This window comes from Lagenorhynchus albirostris, chromosome 7 (genome assembly GCF_949774975.1).
Source record: "Lagenorhynchus albirostris chromosome 7, mLagAlb1.1, whole genome shotgun sequence".
Lineage (NCBI taxonomy): Eukaryota > Metazoa > Chordata > Mammalia > Artiodactyla > Delphinidae > Lagenorhynchus > Lagenorhynchus albirostris.
The window spans coordinates 24,551,953-24,568,585 of NC_083101.1; the positions used below are offsets into that span (position 1 = coordinate 24,551,953).

The window sequence follows — 16,633 nt, forward strand, 5'->3', positions numbered from 1 at the left end:
TGGAGGTGCAATGGCTGGGACTGGATCCTGGCTCCACCTGCGTTATCTCAGGCAAGTTACTTAAACTGCTCTGTGCCTCAGCTGTCTTAGCTGTCAAATGAGGGCGCCAACAGTACATACTTCAGAGAGGTGCTGTGAGAAATAAGTGAGTTAATACAGGAAAAGCATTTAAAAGGGTACCTTTTACAAAGCACAAGCTATAGTAAATGTAAGCTATAAGCTGATTGGGGGACTATATATTTGTCAAAGACTAACATTTTTGTATGAACAAAATAGTCTTTTTTGAGAAACAAAAGTCAAAGCAGCAGAAATATATTTTAAATGACTTCTCACTTCCTTTATAGCAAATGAGATGACCGCATTTACCTTCTACAAGATGATAAAAAATTTCAAATTTTTAGTAGTGGAAACATGCATAATTTAGGCATTTCTAATGTAAATTGCTCTGTTTTACAAAGGAAGCCCCTGTTAAGTCTGCATGCAGCTAGAACATATTCTGCATCCAGACATATTCACAAAACCTTTAAAAATGTGAAACATTACTGGGACTTCCCTGGGGGCCAGCGGTTAAGACTCCACGCTCCCAATGCAGGGAGCCCGGGTTGGATCCCTGGTTGGGGAACTAGATCCCACGTGATGCAACTAAAAAAGATCCTGCGTGCCACAACTAAGACCTGGCGCAGCCAAAATAAATCATAAATAAATAAATATTTTTTTAAAAATATGAAGCAGTATCATTCAAAGATTAGAAATTAATGACTGCATTTGGAATATGCTTCATGTATACAATAAAGAAAGGTTCCTAATTTTGCAACAACGGTTTTCAGAATTTAAACCTAACCAGCAGAACTTTAATTACATGTGAATCTGGGGATTACTATCAATGTATGCCGAAGGTGCCGAGTTTTGACACTGGAAACCTGAGGATTTCTCGGAGCTGTCCACACAACGCTATCTGGTGCACAACAGGGCTTGCGATACAGAAAACAACATTCATTAATGAAACCTGTTACGTGACAAAGATGCAGTCAGGAATCAAAATGAAACTCAGGGCCAGGGAGCTATGAAATTTTAGCAAAGAAAAACAGAAGAGGTTTTCTAGTAATAAATGCAATCAAGTGCCAAACAAAATGTACAGGAGGCTGGAAGAAGTATTTTGAAGTCAATAAATCAAAATGAAGTGCATATATATAGATCTCATAGTCGATTTTAATAACTAACAAGGGTAATTAGAGTGGCTAATTCTCATAGGCTAATAATTACTCTGCTGGAATATAAGGTGAATGAAAATTTTTAACACACCTTAAAAATGTTTTGCCTCATCTCTTGGCATTTGTGCTATTTTTCACCACTTCTTGATGTATTTTAGTCTATATTTTGACATGACTAAAAACTAGACTTAACCCTCTTGCTAAGTATGTCTAAAAAGGAAGCCACTGCCCCTCAACCCTGCTCACTGGAAGTAAAAAAAAAAAAAAAGTCCCATGCTCATAAAAGAAGCCTAACTCTATCTGCTTATTAACACATGGAATACAGCGAATTGTTGGAATACCTAATGTTGAGCTGTCCCTGCTCGTCATCCATCGCAGAAGGGGCCACAGTCAGATGGTGAATGACAGACTGTGGGCTGGACTGACTGTGGCTCACAGCCAGGAAAACGTCTTCCTGAACCCAGGTGAGAAGGCCAAGCTTCAGTGGGTTTACTTCTTCATCTTCACTGTTCTCAAACTGAATTCTGTTTTAAACATCGAAGAATTTTCAAAACATGAATAAAATTTAGCATCACCGAGATTTTCCTGAATGAAGGATGAACCACTTTATATACAGTCAACTCCTAATTATTTGGAGGGACAAAACCTGAGGTAATGCCCAATACCAGAAAATCCAAAAATAATGTTTGCCTGGCTTAAGAATACAGTTTTTTAGTATTTAAATTTAAGTATCTTATACTCTGAGATCTTTAGATTTGAAGAGAACATTTCAAGAAACTGACTACACAAGAAAAACTGACAGCCCCAGGCCCTACACTAATAAACCCCAGCAGTCTTCCATTGTTACCATTTACCAGCATTCAAAGCAGGCTTCAGCAGATATTTAGGTCTCAGCTGAACGGATCCTAAGCATCTCTTATCAAAATGACTAATTCGTTTGGGAGATGACTTCTTTGCCGCTAATGCCTTCCTCCTGTAGCATTCAGACACTGGAGGAGGGCCTGTTTTTACTACTTCACGCGGGAACTCACAATGGCTCCTTCCTGTCTTTCAGCTCAAGCAGCAGATCCTCAGCACCCACTAAAGCTGAGTCACTAGTCTGATCTTCTTACTCAACCAGCTCTCCCTGGACTCAGTCTCTTCACTGCATTCAGCCCCACGCAGGAGCATTCCTGCCTCGGGTTCTCACTGACACTCTTCTGTCCACCACACTCAACATTCTCAATCCTTCTTTGGCAATCCTAAACCTATCTCTTTTTCAAGGTTCAAGGTAAGTTATTTATGCCCTTCATGAAATCTTCTCTAAATGACTTAGAGCTATCCTTCTCACAATTTTTTAAAAAATGAAACTATATTCTCAATTTCCTCATGCTTTCTAGTTTGCCTTAAATCTGTCCTCTAAACTTTCAAGTCTGTGAAATGAAATAATCCATGTACATGCTCTTTCAAAAACTACTAAGCATTATATAGACAGCTCCCAAATCATACACAGGTAGGAAATATATTCATTAAATATATTGCATATATTGGCATTTAAGAAACATTTTATTTGTTATATTCAGTTATTTGCTCATTATTCCCATTAATTTAGAAATAAATGTGCCCAGGAGACAAAGTACTGCGTTAGTTAAGAACATGGGCTTATTAAATAGAACACAATCAAATTCTGGGTTCTCACAGAAATGGACTTATAATTAATAATTTGGCTTCTGGGTCATTTTACAATGCCTATAGTGCACCCGAGGTATTCAATTATATCCAACTGTTTGTAGTACTGTTTCAATAGGAAAATGCATTCTGATTTGCAACGAGAGCCTCAAAACACAGCAACCAAAAGTTCTGCATTGTAGGATGAAACAAACTAGAGACTGCATTAGGTCAGCCGCACATTAACAATGTACATATCCTCATTTGTGTAAGCAAATGCACTCTGCTCTACCATGTGCATCTCCATCTTTCCCATGGGATTTTCCCTGTTGAAAATCCCCCCAGGGATGTTGGGGGAATGGGTTCTAAGTCAGCCTAAGACTTATGCTCCATTGCCACCCATCAGCATATATGATATTCAGATATATAGGTAACTGACTTCTCCAACCAGGCTGTAAAACCAGGACCAAGGTGTTGTACCTACTTCTTGTTCCACTGAGCAACAGGCACAGGATAAGGTAATAACAGCTGGCTGAATTTAGGACTAAATGCTGGCTGCTTCTGTGCCCAGAGGTCCAAGGCAACTAAGAACAACCTACTTGTAGCTCTTGTCCAGATGAGGTGTTCTAAGAGAAATTTTAAATCCATTTCCACCCACAGCTCCCAGTTTCACCGTAGAGTCTATGCTTGGACTATCACCTAGGAAAAAAAAATGCAAATACTATCATAGTAAACTACAAACATTTTTCCTGATACTAAGGATATGGGGTTCTGCATTTAATGGGCTCTAGAAGGTAATCCACTTTACAAATAAAGCAATCTAGAAAATAACCACATCTCAACCTCTCTCTTAAATTAAATTTCTGCCTACCTTTCAGGCTAAGAATTCAAAACTTATTTGAAAACAAGGCTACCACTGCCATGAGCCAGTATAACCTACGATACAACCATAGAATTCACAAATTTCAGGTTCTTCAAGTATATCAGGAAAGCAACTAGAAACTGGCAGCAATGTGACTGTGGAAAGACAACTAGATTAGACGCTAAAACACCTAAGTAGAGGTCCTTGTCCTTTCTTGCTCAAGCAGACTGCAAACCCTCCGGCGTGCTGTTCCCTCATCTATAAAACAGAAAAACTCCACCTCTGACACAGCTCCTAGGAAAGCTGTGAGATCAACTGAAAATACGTGCAATGGCAATGTTAAGGACGTAATGAGATACTACGTTCTTTCTAGGGTTGAGAATTATTCCTAAATAACTAACCCTTCAAATTCAACAAAGCAAAAGGAGTTGTTCTTATTAGCCAGAGTAGGATTGAACACCCCCCACAAACACAGAAAAAACCCTGCAAGTCAATTAAACATCACAGTAAGAATGATATTAATTATAAACTTCAAAATTTTTGGAAGCCCTGGAGCTAATGCAACACCAAACTGTAATTTGCCTTCGTGTAGGAGATTTGATTCAGAACATCCTGATAACAGTTTCTGAACATACCACATTTATAAACAGAAATCTGGTTACTGGCATCTAGGACAGCGAGGTCATTGCTCTTTTTAGGGTGTGCCGAGAACATGACTTGATTTACAGGGTGTGGGAGCAGCAGTCGGTAGGTGCACATGGGAGGCGGAACCACACTCTGCCGGAAGACTGTCACCAATACCCTGTCTGCATGCGAGAGAGAAAGAGGATGAGACACATGGATGTTCAATTCGTAAAACAAGGCATCTGAACAGCACAGTACCACTAATTAATAATGGTGGTAGAAAATATACAGCGATTCTTAAAAGTAACTGTTGGTGTTTTTATCATGAATAAGCTTAAATACAGTGTAGAGGAGGGAAGTAAGTGTCAGAGCTCTGTCTATATCTGGCTATTGTCACCTCCAGGCCTATAGCAGTCCATCTCGGGGCTTGGAGTTTCAGGTGCCAGGGACTAGGGCAAGCAGGCCAAAAGGTCAGAGTTCTAGCTTTAAACCTGGGCCTGCAACCAAGCCAGAATAAACCAAAATCCTTAAAGCACTTCCCTGTGCATGGATCTGGTAATAAGGCATATGTGCTTACGTCCTCTATATAGAACATATGATTGTAAAATCAGTGTTACGATCACTACATAGAACATAAATTAGTACATCAACTCACGTTACAACCTTAGAAGCAAGTTTTCCTTTAGGTCATTAGCAATAAATAAACTGTCTATTCAGGAAAGACTGACTTTCCCTAGTTTCTTTCCCCTCACTAAACAAAAAGCCTCAATCTAATTAAAAAACACCAATCCAATCCGAGTACTAGGCAGATGTCTGTAACTTGAACTGAAGATACTGGAAAGGTATATAATTAGCAAGCAAATTATATATATAAATTAAATATATATCAAAAAATAAAGCAACATAATGGAGTGGTGTGAGGGTCAACGCAACCCTATGTCAGGGCACAAAGACAAGGCTGACACACCAACACCAGGAGCCTACTGTTGTCTTCCTCTCCACCCAGGGTCAGAAATGTCAATGTCTTCAAAGCCCAGACAAGTAAATGTGTAAAGGCCATGGTTGTAGTAGAAAAGGGAGTTGAGGGAGGCAGGGGGAGAGGAGAGACCATGGTTCTCAGGGGAGTACACGCCTCACCTAAGGGCGTTCCCATTCAATCGAAACCAAAACAAGTAAAAACAAACCAAACAACCAGAATAATCAATCAAATAAAAATCCTGCACTGTTTCAGTCAAACTACCACATCTGCAGGCTCCTGGCTCAGGCCCCCTGCGGGCCCACGGACACACTTTCCAGCTCCTTACTTCCATCAACAACAGCCACATTTGCCATGTCACTTAAATTCTCTCCTGAGCTCCGGTCAGTCGTCCAGTGCCAGTCATAGCAGAGGTAATGCCAGCCTTGACAGAGAACATGCAGCCGGTATGGGGTCACCGGGTCCCACATCAGAGACACAATCTTGCTCTTCCCACAGGTGCTGAAGGGCAGGCTTTGCTTGAGATACCAGTGATAGTTTCCAACAGTCCAGAGCTGAACTGCAGGGGAAAATGAAAAGGAGGCCATCAGAGGCAGGGGTCTGAGGACCGGACTTCGTACCACTTGCTAGAGAGGGATGAGGACATCCTTTTCTTTTTCAAATGACCCTTTCTGCTCAGCCTCTTCATTAAGATAATAATATTAACAATAATTGTTAAAGTATAGTTTGTCATGAGGATAAAATATTAAGCATCAATAAGGTCAGAAGCACATGTGTTCATTTCTACCTCTACCTTCAAACTTTATGATCATGATGATGGAAGGCTCCTACCACAGGACAGTGCTTTAGTGAGTTGTTTTTTTCCATTAAGACTTAGAAAGAAGAAAATTTGGCAATTAGATTAAAAGTATTAAAACACTCAATCCAAGAGCACTAGACTAGCATCACTATGTTGTATTACGCTTAAGATGCTTACTATTTTCTTCCAGGTGTTTTGCATGCAGCTATGTCCAAGGGAGATTAGCATGCAATTACCCTTAAAAGAACAAGACCAAAACCTGTAGTGCGCAGGAAATAGGAAGAAGTTGGTCAAAGAGTACAAACCCTTCAGTTATACGTTCCAGAGATCTAATGTATAGCATGGTGACTACAGTTAACAATACTGTATTGTATGCTTGAAAGTTGCTACGAGAGTAGATTTAAAATGTTCTCACCGGGCTTCCCTGGTGGTGCAGTGGTTAAGAATCCGCCTGCCAATGCAGGGGACACGGGTTCGAGCCCTGGTCTGGGACGATCCCACATGCCGCAGAGCAACTAAGCCCGTGCGCCACAACTACTGAGCCTGTGCTCTAGAGCCCATGAGCCACAACTACTGAGCCCATGTTCCACAACTACTGAGCCTGCGTGCCACAACTACTGAAGCTTGCATGGAGGCAAGTGGAGCAACTAAGCCCATGCACCACAACTACTGAGCCTGCGCTCTAGAGCCTGTGCTCCGTGACAAGAGAAGCCACCACAATGAGAAGCCCGCGCACTGCACTGAAGAGTAGCCCCTGCTCGCCACAACTAGAGAAAGCCCGCACGCAGCAATGAAGACCCAACGCAGCCAAAAAAAAGTTCTCACCATACAACAAAAATGGTAATTATGTGAAGTGAAGGATGAGTTAATCAACCTTACTGTGGCAAACATTTCACAGTACATGCATGCATCAAATCATCACATTGTAGCTCCTGAATGTACACGTTATATGTCAATCATATCTCAATAAAGCTGGAAAAAAAAAGACCTAATCATGTCAAAGCCAACCTCTGTTAAACAGATGACACACATAAATGAAGATTTTAATTATATTAAGGAATTTATTTTCTTTAAACATCTCCCTCATCACTAATTCTTAACTCAGCAATCACAGCAAATCCAACCTAGTTCTCAAACAAGGCTACTACAATACTTCAACCTACCTCTGGGTTAAGTTAGACTACATGCTCATGCTCTGTGAGGACAGACGTTGTGGCTGTTCTTGCAGCTACACTTTTATCCTGAGCATATCACAGGGCCAGCCGTTAACACCTGGTTAATCCGTGGTTCTCAACTCTGGCTACACATTAAAAAATCACCTGGGGACTTCCCTGGTGGCGCAGTGGTTAAGAATCCGCCTGCCAATGCAGGGGACATGGGTTCGAGCCCTAGTCTGGGAAGATCCCACATGCCGCGGAGCAACTAAGCCCATGCGCCACAACTACTGAAGCCTGTGCACCTAGAGCCCGTGCTCCACAACAAGAGAAGCTACCGCAATGAGAAGCCCACGCAGCACAAGGAAGAGTGGCCCCCACTCGCCGCAACTAGAGACAGTCTGCACACAGCAACGAAGACCCAACACAGCCAAAAATAAATAAATAAATAAAATTAAAAATAAGTAAATAAATGTCAGTGTTTACCAAAAAAATCACCTGGAAGCTTTTTTTTTTAAATTTAATACTGATGTATAGTCCCCATTATAACACACTGAGAGCAGCTCTGAAATAAGACATTGGTAGCATTTTTTTTTTTCCTAAAGCTGCAGCCAGGGTTGAGAACTATTGTGTTGAATGAATAAATGAATGAGCTTCTCAATAACATTTCAGTTAAAGTTCTGTTGATTAAAAAGTTTGAAAGCCACTCAGAAAATAATCAAGCAAATGAAAAGATTTATGAAAAAAATCAGTGCACTGCTATTGATGACAGTGAAAAATTACAAAACTTTAAATGTCTAACAACTAAGATTTAATAAACTGTAGCATAAATGAATATACAGCAATTTAAAATGACACAGATAGATATCTGAAATGGAAAGTTTGTGACACACTGTAAAAGCAAGTTACAAAACTGCAGGTATCATACCTACGTATTTAACAAAAATGAGATCATAGCTTTACTGAGATGTATACATAAAATCTGGAAGACAAGAAACTTTAAATAGTGATTATTACTGAGTGACAGAATTACGGAAGAACTCTTCTTCTTCGCATCTTTATTTTCTAATGCTTTCACATATTACATATACACTGAAAAATACATATTTACAATTTGATTTGCAATTTAAAAGCTATAGAAGATTCTTACTTATATCTAATCTCATTTCTCTTTCACTTCCACAGTATTCCTTTGGCTAGCATTTTTATTTGCTACAGCGGTACCATCCATGAAGAGAAAGCACTGATGACTTGTGATAATTTACATGTCAACTTGGCTAGGCTATGGTGTCTAGTTGTTTGATCAAACACTAGTCTAGACGTTGCTGGGAAGGTATTCTGCGGATGTGATTAACCTTTATAATCAGCTGACTTTAAGTACAGCAGACTATCCTCCATAATGTGGATAAATCTCAACCAAAGAGTTCATAGAGCCTAAGAGCAAAAACTAAGGCCTCCCATGGAAAACGGAATTTTGCCTCAAGACTGTAACAGAGAATCTTGTCCGAGTTTCCAGACTGTGGGCCTGTCCCACAGATTTTGGACTCAAGACTGCAACATCAACTCTTCACTGAATTTCCAACCAGCCAGCTTACCCTGATTCTATTTCTCTAGAGACCCTGCCTGATACATAACTGAAATCCATCCCATCAAAAGCTAACCACTCCCTCATCTCTACCTACCCGCCTCAGTTATCTCTGATTCCATTACAAGACTAAGTGAAAAGGATAACGGAAACTCCATGGCCTACTACTTTCAATTACATTTTATGGGGCAGAAGGCTGAGGTACTAGAGCTGTCTTACCATAGGTTTTTAGAGTGGAATTTTCTTCCCTCTGAAGGTCTTCCAGCCAAACTGCAAGCACAGTGGAATCTGCATTCCAGAGAAGGTCATTAACCTAGTAGGGAAAAAAGACCTGTCACTGGCCTTTATGTATTTACCTCAAAATCTTTATGATAGCTGAATTCCCTGCTCTCACAAGTCAAATAATCCCACACTTGAGTTGATCCCTAGCTGTAAATTACTAACCTATGGAGTTTTTAAACAAATCTCTGTCATCATATGTAAAGGACTTCAAAAAAATGCATTATGTTTAAATACTTAACCAAATGAAGGTGACATTTTTAGACAATCAAGAATATTTGAATATGGACTAGATATTACATAATATTAAGGAGTTATTACTAATTTTGTAAGGTATCATAATGGAATTGTGGTTATATTAAGAAAAATGTTCTCAATTGTTAGAGAAATGAATATTGAAAATATGATTTTTAAAATTAAAACCCTAGGAAATTTTTACAAAGTGTGTGTGTAGGGGGCAGAGCAGAGAGTGAAGAATAGATGAAAATAATTTTGCAAAATGCTGGTACATATCTGTTGAAAGTAAGTAAGGTAGGTACATGGGAGTTCATTAAACTCTTCTCTCAACTTTTAATATATTTAAATTTTTACATAATTAAAAATTACCATGATTTGCTCCAGCGAAGATCCAAATGGTACACAACCTCCTTAAGGTTTACATGTTAAAAATGGCAAGTGTCTTTATCACTGGAAGAATTACGCTTTTGTCAAAATAAACAATAAAAACTGGCATTTCTATTTCCTTTCTGTGTTTTATCTAGGGTGAGGAAGGAATGCTATTGCTTCTCTACAAAATCTCCTTAGGAAAAACAATTTGGTTTATTAAAAAAAAAATTCAGTCATAGGAAGCCACTATTTTTATTACTGTCTCCTCTGGGGCTTCTATTTACATACCCATATCAAATACAAATCTTCTTCTCTATAGCTGTGCAAAGTCCTCTGAATTTGATGGTAAAACAACTCAGGCACCTACCTTAACCTCATCTTTAAAGAAAGGAAGTGTAAAATGTCCATGGAGAAGTCCATTTTTCTCAAAAAACACAACATCCTGCTGATTGGGTTTATCTTGCGTAGATGCAATCAAACTGCCTGAGGGCCTTAAAGCAAACCCAGAGTGTTAGAGCATCCAAAAGCTCATCCAGCTGGCTAAGAACAAGATGAAATTCAGAGAAACACTTTTTTCAGCAAAAACAAAAAGCCTCCATCCAAGGAAGTTTTAAATCCCATGTTTCCTGGCAAGCAGTCACCCTAGTGTGGGACTGTATCTGCCCAGAGGACAGAGTGCCTTTTCCTGATTTGCACAAGGGCTCTATTTGCCCACAAAGACTCACAGATTGAGACTGCACTTGGGTGACTTTTTAAAAGAACCAATAAATTATTTAAACCATTCCCAGTATAATGTCCTATAAAACCATAAACTATTTCTCTTTCAATTATATGACTTCAGCAATATTACATGCTCAGGTAGGTATTTTTAAAGACTTCTAAATCTACTGAAAACACCTTGATCGCCCCACCTTGTCTGTATTTGTCTCTAGAGTTTTAATTCAAATACATTTCTCTCTTTTCTCTGTCGTCCAACTGCCACTCAAATACTGGTGGGAAACATGTCTAAAACCTAGAGACCTAGGTTTTTCCTATAACAGATGCTGCTGAGGCAGAAAATATTTCTTCTATCTATAATCAGGACAGCCATATATCATAAGCAGGTTGTGACCTGCACAAGGGTACTAGGCCAACAGGTGAATTGGGCCCAAATCCAGCCCACGTGTTCCTCAGCAAACAGGTCCCCTTAGTGTGGGAGTTTGTGCAGAGAAAGGAAGCCCTTTTCCTAGTTTTCACCAAAGCTCTGCTGCCCAACGGAAATTCACAGACTGCAACTTCCCTTCGAATCACCACTTTCTGTTTTACACAGTGGCTTCATTTAGGCCCCGCCTATAACCTACAAAATGTGTGGGCCTTGGAATGATGAGGTCTGCGAAGCTCAAAATCTACTATTCAAACCACATTCAGACTTCAGGGAACTAAAAAAGAAAGATACAGGCTTACAGTCAAATGAGAAAAAGTAATTATCTCTTTGTGTTTTATAAACACCTACATTCAGTAGGTACCACCACTCCCACCCTAGTACCAAGAAATCTCTGGCAAGAAGTTACAAGGTTTCTTCTCCCACTCACTTCCAAGCCAGAGCAGGTCCCAGTCCTGCCACAGGCTCACTGGTTGACTGTAAAGCAAACTCCCGGCTCCACACTCTGACCTTTCGAGCCCCTGTGTAGTAGAGAGAGGGAGAAAAACAACAATGGCAAAATTTAAAGCATTGTGATAAATGTTGTCAAGTCTGAACTTCCAAACACCTTCCTTATTAATAAAAACTGTCATGGTTTCACAAAGCCAATTAGATGAGGCTTGTTAAAAATTCGTATCCAGGGCTTCCCTGGTGGCATAGTAGTTAAGAATCCGTCTGCGGGGCTTCCCTGGTGGCGCAGTGGTTGAGAGTCCGCCTGCCGATGCAGGGGACACGGGTTCGTGCCCCGGTCCGGGAAGATCCCACATGCCACGGAGCGGCTGGGCCCGTGAGCCATGGCTGCTGAGCCTGCACATCCGGAGCCTGTGCTCCACAACGGGACAGGCCACAACAGTGAGAGGCCCATGTACCGCAAAAAGAAAAAAAAAAAAGAATCCATCTGCCAATGCAGGGTTCGAGCCCTGGTCCGGGAAGATCCCACATGCTGCGGAGCAACTAAGCCCATGAGCCACAACTACCGAGCCTGTGCTCTAGAGCCCGCGAGCCACAACTACTGAGCCCGTGTGCCACAACTACTGAAGCCCGCGCACCGAGAGCCCGTGCTCCACAACAAGAGAAGCCACTGCAATAAGAAGCATGTGCACTGCAATGAAGAGTAGCCCCCGGACGCTGCAACTAGAGAGAGCCCACGCGCAGCAACAAAAGACCAAACACAGCTAAAAATAAATAAATAAAATAAATTTATAAATAATAAATTAAAAAAATTTTTTAAATGCTTTAAAAAAAATTCATATCAAACTGGTAGGAGGCTGGGCCAAATAGCCTCAAAGAACTCTTCTGATTCTTAGCTCTATATTCATTTAACACCTGAAGCAGCACATTGTTACCTCATGGGTGTAATGAAAGAAAACCCTCAAAGCAAAAGTAAGAAAAATTTATTTCCATACCTGTCTCTGGGCAAACAACACTCACAGCAAAAAACTGTCCATCGCCACGCCAGGTAACTTGTGGTCTATGGTCATCCCAGGGCAAAGCAGACTCATGCTAAAGAGAGGAAAAAATACCAATGTTACTGGTGGCCTTAAATGGCCCAGAATCAAACAAGCCTCAGGCTATTAAAGTTAAATCTTTTATATAAGGTTTAAGCTATCTAGAAATCGAGTTTCACAGAATCCTCAGGAACCCTTCCAGAAGGGCCCTTAGACCCAAAAATCAAGAGAAAAGAACTTAAAACCAAACAAAACAAAATCTTTCTCTGGACATTAAAAAGTGGCCTCCAAGCATAGCAACAGGGAAAAAGAGCTACATATCTAGATATTAAAAATAACGAGCTGAGGAATCTATCAGGTAAACATATAAGAAAATTAATGTTTGTCTAAATTTAAGAGGGTAGAGTTTTATTCACTGAGTAAACTTCACAATGCTGCACAGAAGAGTTAAGAAGATGAGAGGAATGTGGGCAGGGAAGAGCCAGAGGAGATAAAGCCAGCAGCAGTGATGAAAACATGGACAAGCTCCGCATTCTGCAGCACCGAAAGAAGAAAGGTTTCCAGTGCCACTTGCATCTCAGTCCCGAATGCCTTGAAGACAGAAGCCAATTCTGTGGGGTTGGGGACGAATGACCACCTGAGCATCCATCATCACATTCCGGTGACAGGCTAAGTCAGAAGGGTGCTAGTGCCACAAACTGCACAGTAGGGAATACACAGCAGCCTAACAAGATTTATTCTCAATGAAACTGCCCTGTGGTATACACAAACTTCCTCTAGTGAAGGGTTAGGAGACAATATGAGTTACACGGAATGTAGCCAGAAATAATTAAGGATGGAAAATGTAACGGCAGGCAGTGTATGATTTCGTCTATCCTAGAAGGTCAGCACAGGGAAATCTCCACATATAATATAGACAAAGTGCTTCCATTTGCTCAGGCCCACATCTGGGGATTATCCTCAATTCCTCTCTCTCTCTCTTACCCTACATCTGATCTATTATCAATAAATCCTGTAGCTCTATCCTTCAAAATGTATCCAGAAAGAAGGAAAACATAGAGTTTCATCCAGGAAGAGCAATCAGGAAAAAAAAGACTAATATATACATATGTAGGAAAAGTATAAGAACATGCACGTGAATTATCAACAGTGAACGCAGGGCAGCAGCTCCTTCTGGGGAGGAAGGGGGAGGGTATCAGGAAGGGATACAGAGTGCTTCATTTCTGTCTGTGGTGAGTTATTTTTTTAAATGAATATTGGTGATACTTATTCTCTATGTGAAAAAAAAATAACAAAACAACTTGGCAATAAAAAAGAAAAAAGGATCTTTCTAGGATGACTTATTCCCTAAGGTCTCCAAACAGCTTGTTTTACTAGAGCAGAAGAGATCTGTCCATTACCGCCCTCTACCTGTGAAACAGAGCAGGACCCGATGGTCCCCCCAACCCCATGTCCTCAGCCTGCCTTTTGTCTGCAGAAAAACTTTAGCCAAACAGCAAGTTTAATCAGAGAAGTGAGAAAATGCAGAAACAAAGGAAAACAGCCCAACATGACTAAATAATAATAGTTTAGGCATTAAGCACAGTCAAGGACCTTTTTAGTTCCTCCTCAAGGGCTACAGATAATATTCTGAGCCATATCCTGTGAGCTGTCTTATAGATACTGAAACCGCCACCAGGTGGAAGAAATTAACTACATGATGACCAGACTGTGGCCATGACATCAGCTGCCACAAATCCGAGAACTGGCCTCCAAGAAATGGGAACAAACCGACCCTGGAAGTAAAGACTAACTGTACTTAATAATCAAGATGACGCTGGTCAGACCACCGCATGACCAATTTCAAGATGACTGTCAGAGCTGCCTGTACTGTTTCTGCATGTAGCGCCCCCTCGGCCTTTAAAGCTCTTGCCCACTGGTTGTCAGGGAGGGGAGTCGGCCTTTGGACAAAAATCACCCCCCCAACCCTCCCACCCCCCCAGTTGCTGGCATCCAGCTGAATAAAGCAAACTTTCCTTTCCACCAACCTTGCCTCTTTATTGGCTTTAGAGCGGCGAGCAGCCGGACCCCACTTTTGGTAACACCTGGACACCTAAGAGCTCCTGGTGGGTAGCAGAACTTCTATTTGTTCGAAAGAAGGTTCTTTATCCATCAGACCAACCTTACCATTTGCATCTGAAAGGCGGCTTGCCTGCCTTCTGATCCATGGAACTGCGTCTCCTTCCTGCCCCAGCCAACAGTGATGAACTTGCCTAGAGAACGAGTGAGAATATGCAAGACAACCAATAAGCTAAATAAAATAAAAGCAGTTTCATGGCTATTCTTCATGAAGTTGGGTCCTCTGAGACCTCTCAATAGACTGACCAGCAGTCAATATTTTAAAAACCTACGTTCCATATTATATGCTGAAGGGATTCTGAAGACTTTGAAATGCCCTTATTTTGGAAAGAGCTTTACTGCCATTGTATATAAATTCCCTTGATGACAGTCAGCAATCCATCCCCACTTTACAAGGAGAATGAAACATGAAGAATCTATGCAATATGTCCACAGATAACAAAACATAAAACTCAAGAAGACAAGAGCTGGGAATAAAATTCCAATCGTAAGTTCAATCCACTAAAGGTACCCAGCCTCCCTGCTAGTGTTGGAGACCATGATTGTGGAATTCAAGTCCTCACAGAGACTGACACACCCTAGTGACAGAGGCCAAAATTAGAACACAGGGCTTCTGCCTTCCAGGCTGGGCTTCTTTCTAAATTATAATGCTGATCTTACATAAAATATAGAGTCAGTTGCTGAAATAATGCAGCCTTCTGTTCCTGAAGGTAGGACCTGGCATCCACCTATAAGAGGTACTTACAGAGATGCCCCTGAAAGCATCAGCCAGATCCAGGACCCAATATCTCCCTCCTACAACTGATGCTGATTCTGACGAAGCAGAGCTGTTTATAATTTCTATAAATTATAGGTCAGCATGACCGTTTCCTGTCTGCTCTGCTGGGCACACCCAAGTACTGCAGTATCCCAAAGCATACCTTGCTGCTGTACACAAATAGTAGTACCTATCCTGGTGCACACCCCTGCGCTTCTATCCGAAAGTTTCCACAGAGAGATAAAGGGTCAAGGAGCGAAGCAAGACAACTTTTCCAGTGGGATCAGATGATAAGTGGTGGAGTTACAGCAGGAATCAGCAAACTACAGCCTGCATTTGCTTTTACAAATAAACTTGTATTGGAACACAGCCATACCCATTTCTTTATATACTATCTTAAGTGCTTTCACACTACATCAGCAGAGTTGAGTAGCTGCAACACAGACCATATGGCCTGAAAGTGGAAAACAATTACTATCCAGTTCTTTACAGAACAAGTTTGTCGACACCTGGGTTAGAAGAAAAATATCTATTCACCACTCCACAGAGCGACTTTTTGTACTGACAAATACATTTCTAAGACCTAAGACCCTGACTTGGACTCCCTCTCCTTTGCTTTACTCTATTAGATTTCTTATGAAAAAGTCGGTGGGATGAGCCAGGCCCAGAGCACTTTCCCATGCACAGATGTGTTGGTTACTACCTCTATGACTATCCTCAAAGCTGGATGCCCCAGAGTCCCATCCCAGGCCCTAGATCCAGCACCATACCCGCTCCCTGAGCAAGCACATCTAATCCCAAGATTGTAAAGAGTCCCCACATGCCAATGACTCCCAGTCCACGGCTCTGGCCTCTCCTGAGCTTCAGCCCCTTCTACTTACATGCTTTACTTGGTGATCCCATATGGCCCTTAAACAAATCCAAGAAGGAACTCATCACCCACCCCTTACAGACCAGCACTTCCCCACCTTCCCTCTCAGATACTGACATCTTTATTTCCACCACCTGAGCTTCTGGCTAGAGTCCTACTAAACTTTCTTCTTCACCTTACATACCCAAAGCCTATTTATTTCACTTTCTAAACTGGTATTTCTCAAACTAGCTAGGGCAGGAGGGGAACCATCATGCACACATATTCCAAAAAAGTTTCTCATAATTCCAAAAAATGTACTATCCTCATTGAGAATCAAAATTTTCCTGCATTTTTCCCTTTTCTAGTTCCACACCCACCTTCTTTATCTCTCATGTGGATTCCTGTAGCAACCTCCTACCAGATCACCCTGTCTCGTCTCTTCCCTCTCCACCAATCAATCTTGCATCATCAGAACCTTTAATGACTGATCTCCTGTAACTTCATGTCCAAACTCCCTATCAAACTTAATCAAAA

At 41.1% G+C, this 16,633-nt stretch overlaps 1 protein-coding gene across 10 annotated transcripts in view; it reads right to left on the bottom strand.

The window, feature by feature from the left end:
- ELP1 (elongator acetyltransferase complex subunit 1) overlaps positions 1-16,633 on the bottom strand; it is a 60,196-nt gene that overhangs the window by 34,704 nt on the left and 8,859 nt on the right. For 9 of the 10 annotated variants that reach the window (XR_009541525.1, XM_060154674.1, XM_060154672.1 and 6 more), the window contains exons 6-14: positions 14,538-14,623; positions 12,330-12,426; positions 11,315-11,405; positions 10,111-10,234; positions 9,078-9,171; positions 5,649-5,879; positions 4,356-4,526; positions 3,458-3,557; positions 1,553-1,735 (exon numbers count right to left, since the gene is read on the bottom strand). Coding sequence is in view for 9 of the 10 variants with exons in the window: in XM_060154674.1 (XP_060010657.1) it covers positions 1,553-1,735; positions 3,458-3,557; positions 4,356-4,526; positions 5,649-5,879; positions 9,078-9,171; positions 10,111-10,234; positions 11,315-11,405; positions 12,330-12,426; positions 14,538-14,623 (1,177 nt within the window). In the remaining variant the exon portion in view is untranslated. The remainder of the gene's footprint in view (positions 1-1,552; positions 1,736-3,457; positions 3,558-4,355; positions 4,527-5,648; positions 5,880-9,077; positions 9,172-10,110; positions 10,235-11,314; positions 11,406-12,329; positions 12,427-14,537; positions 14,624-16,633) is intronic. The other variant, XM_060154673.1, reaches the window with a different exon arrangement.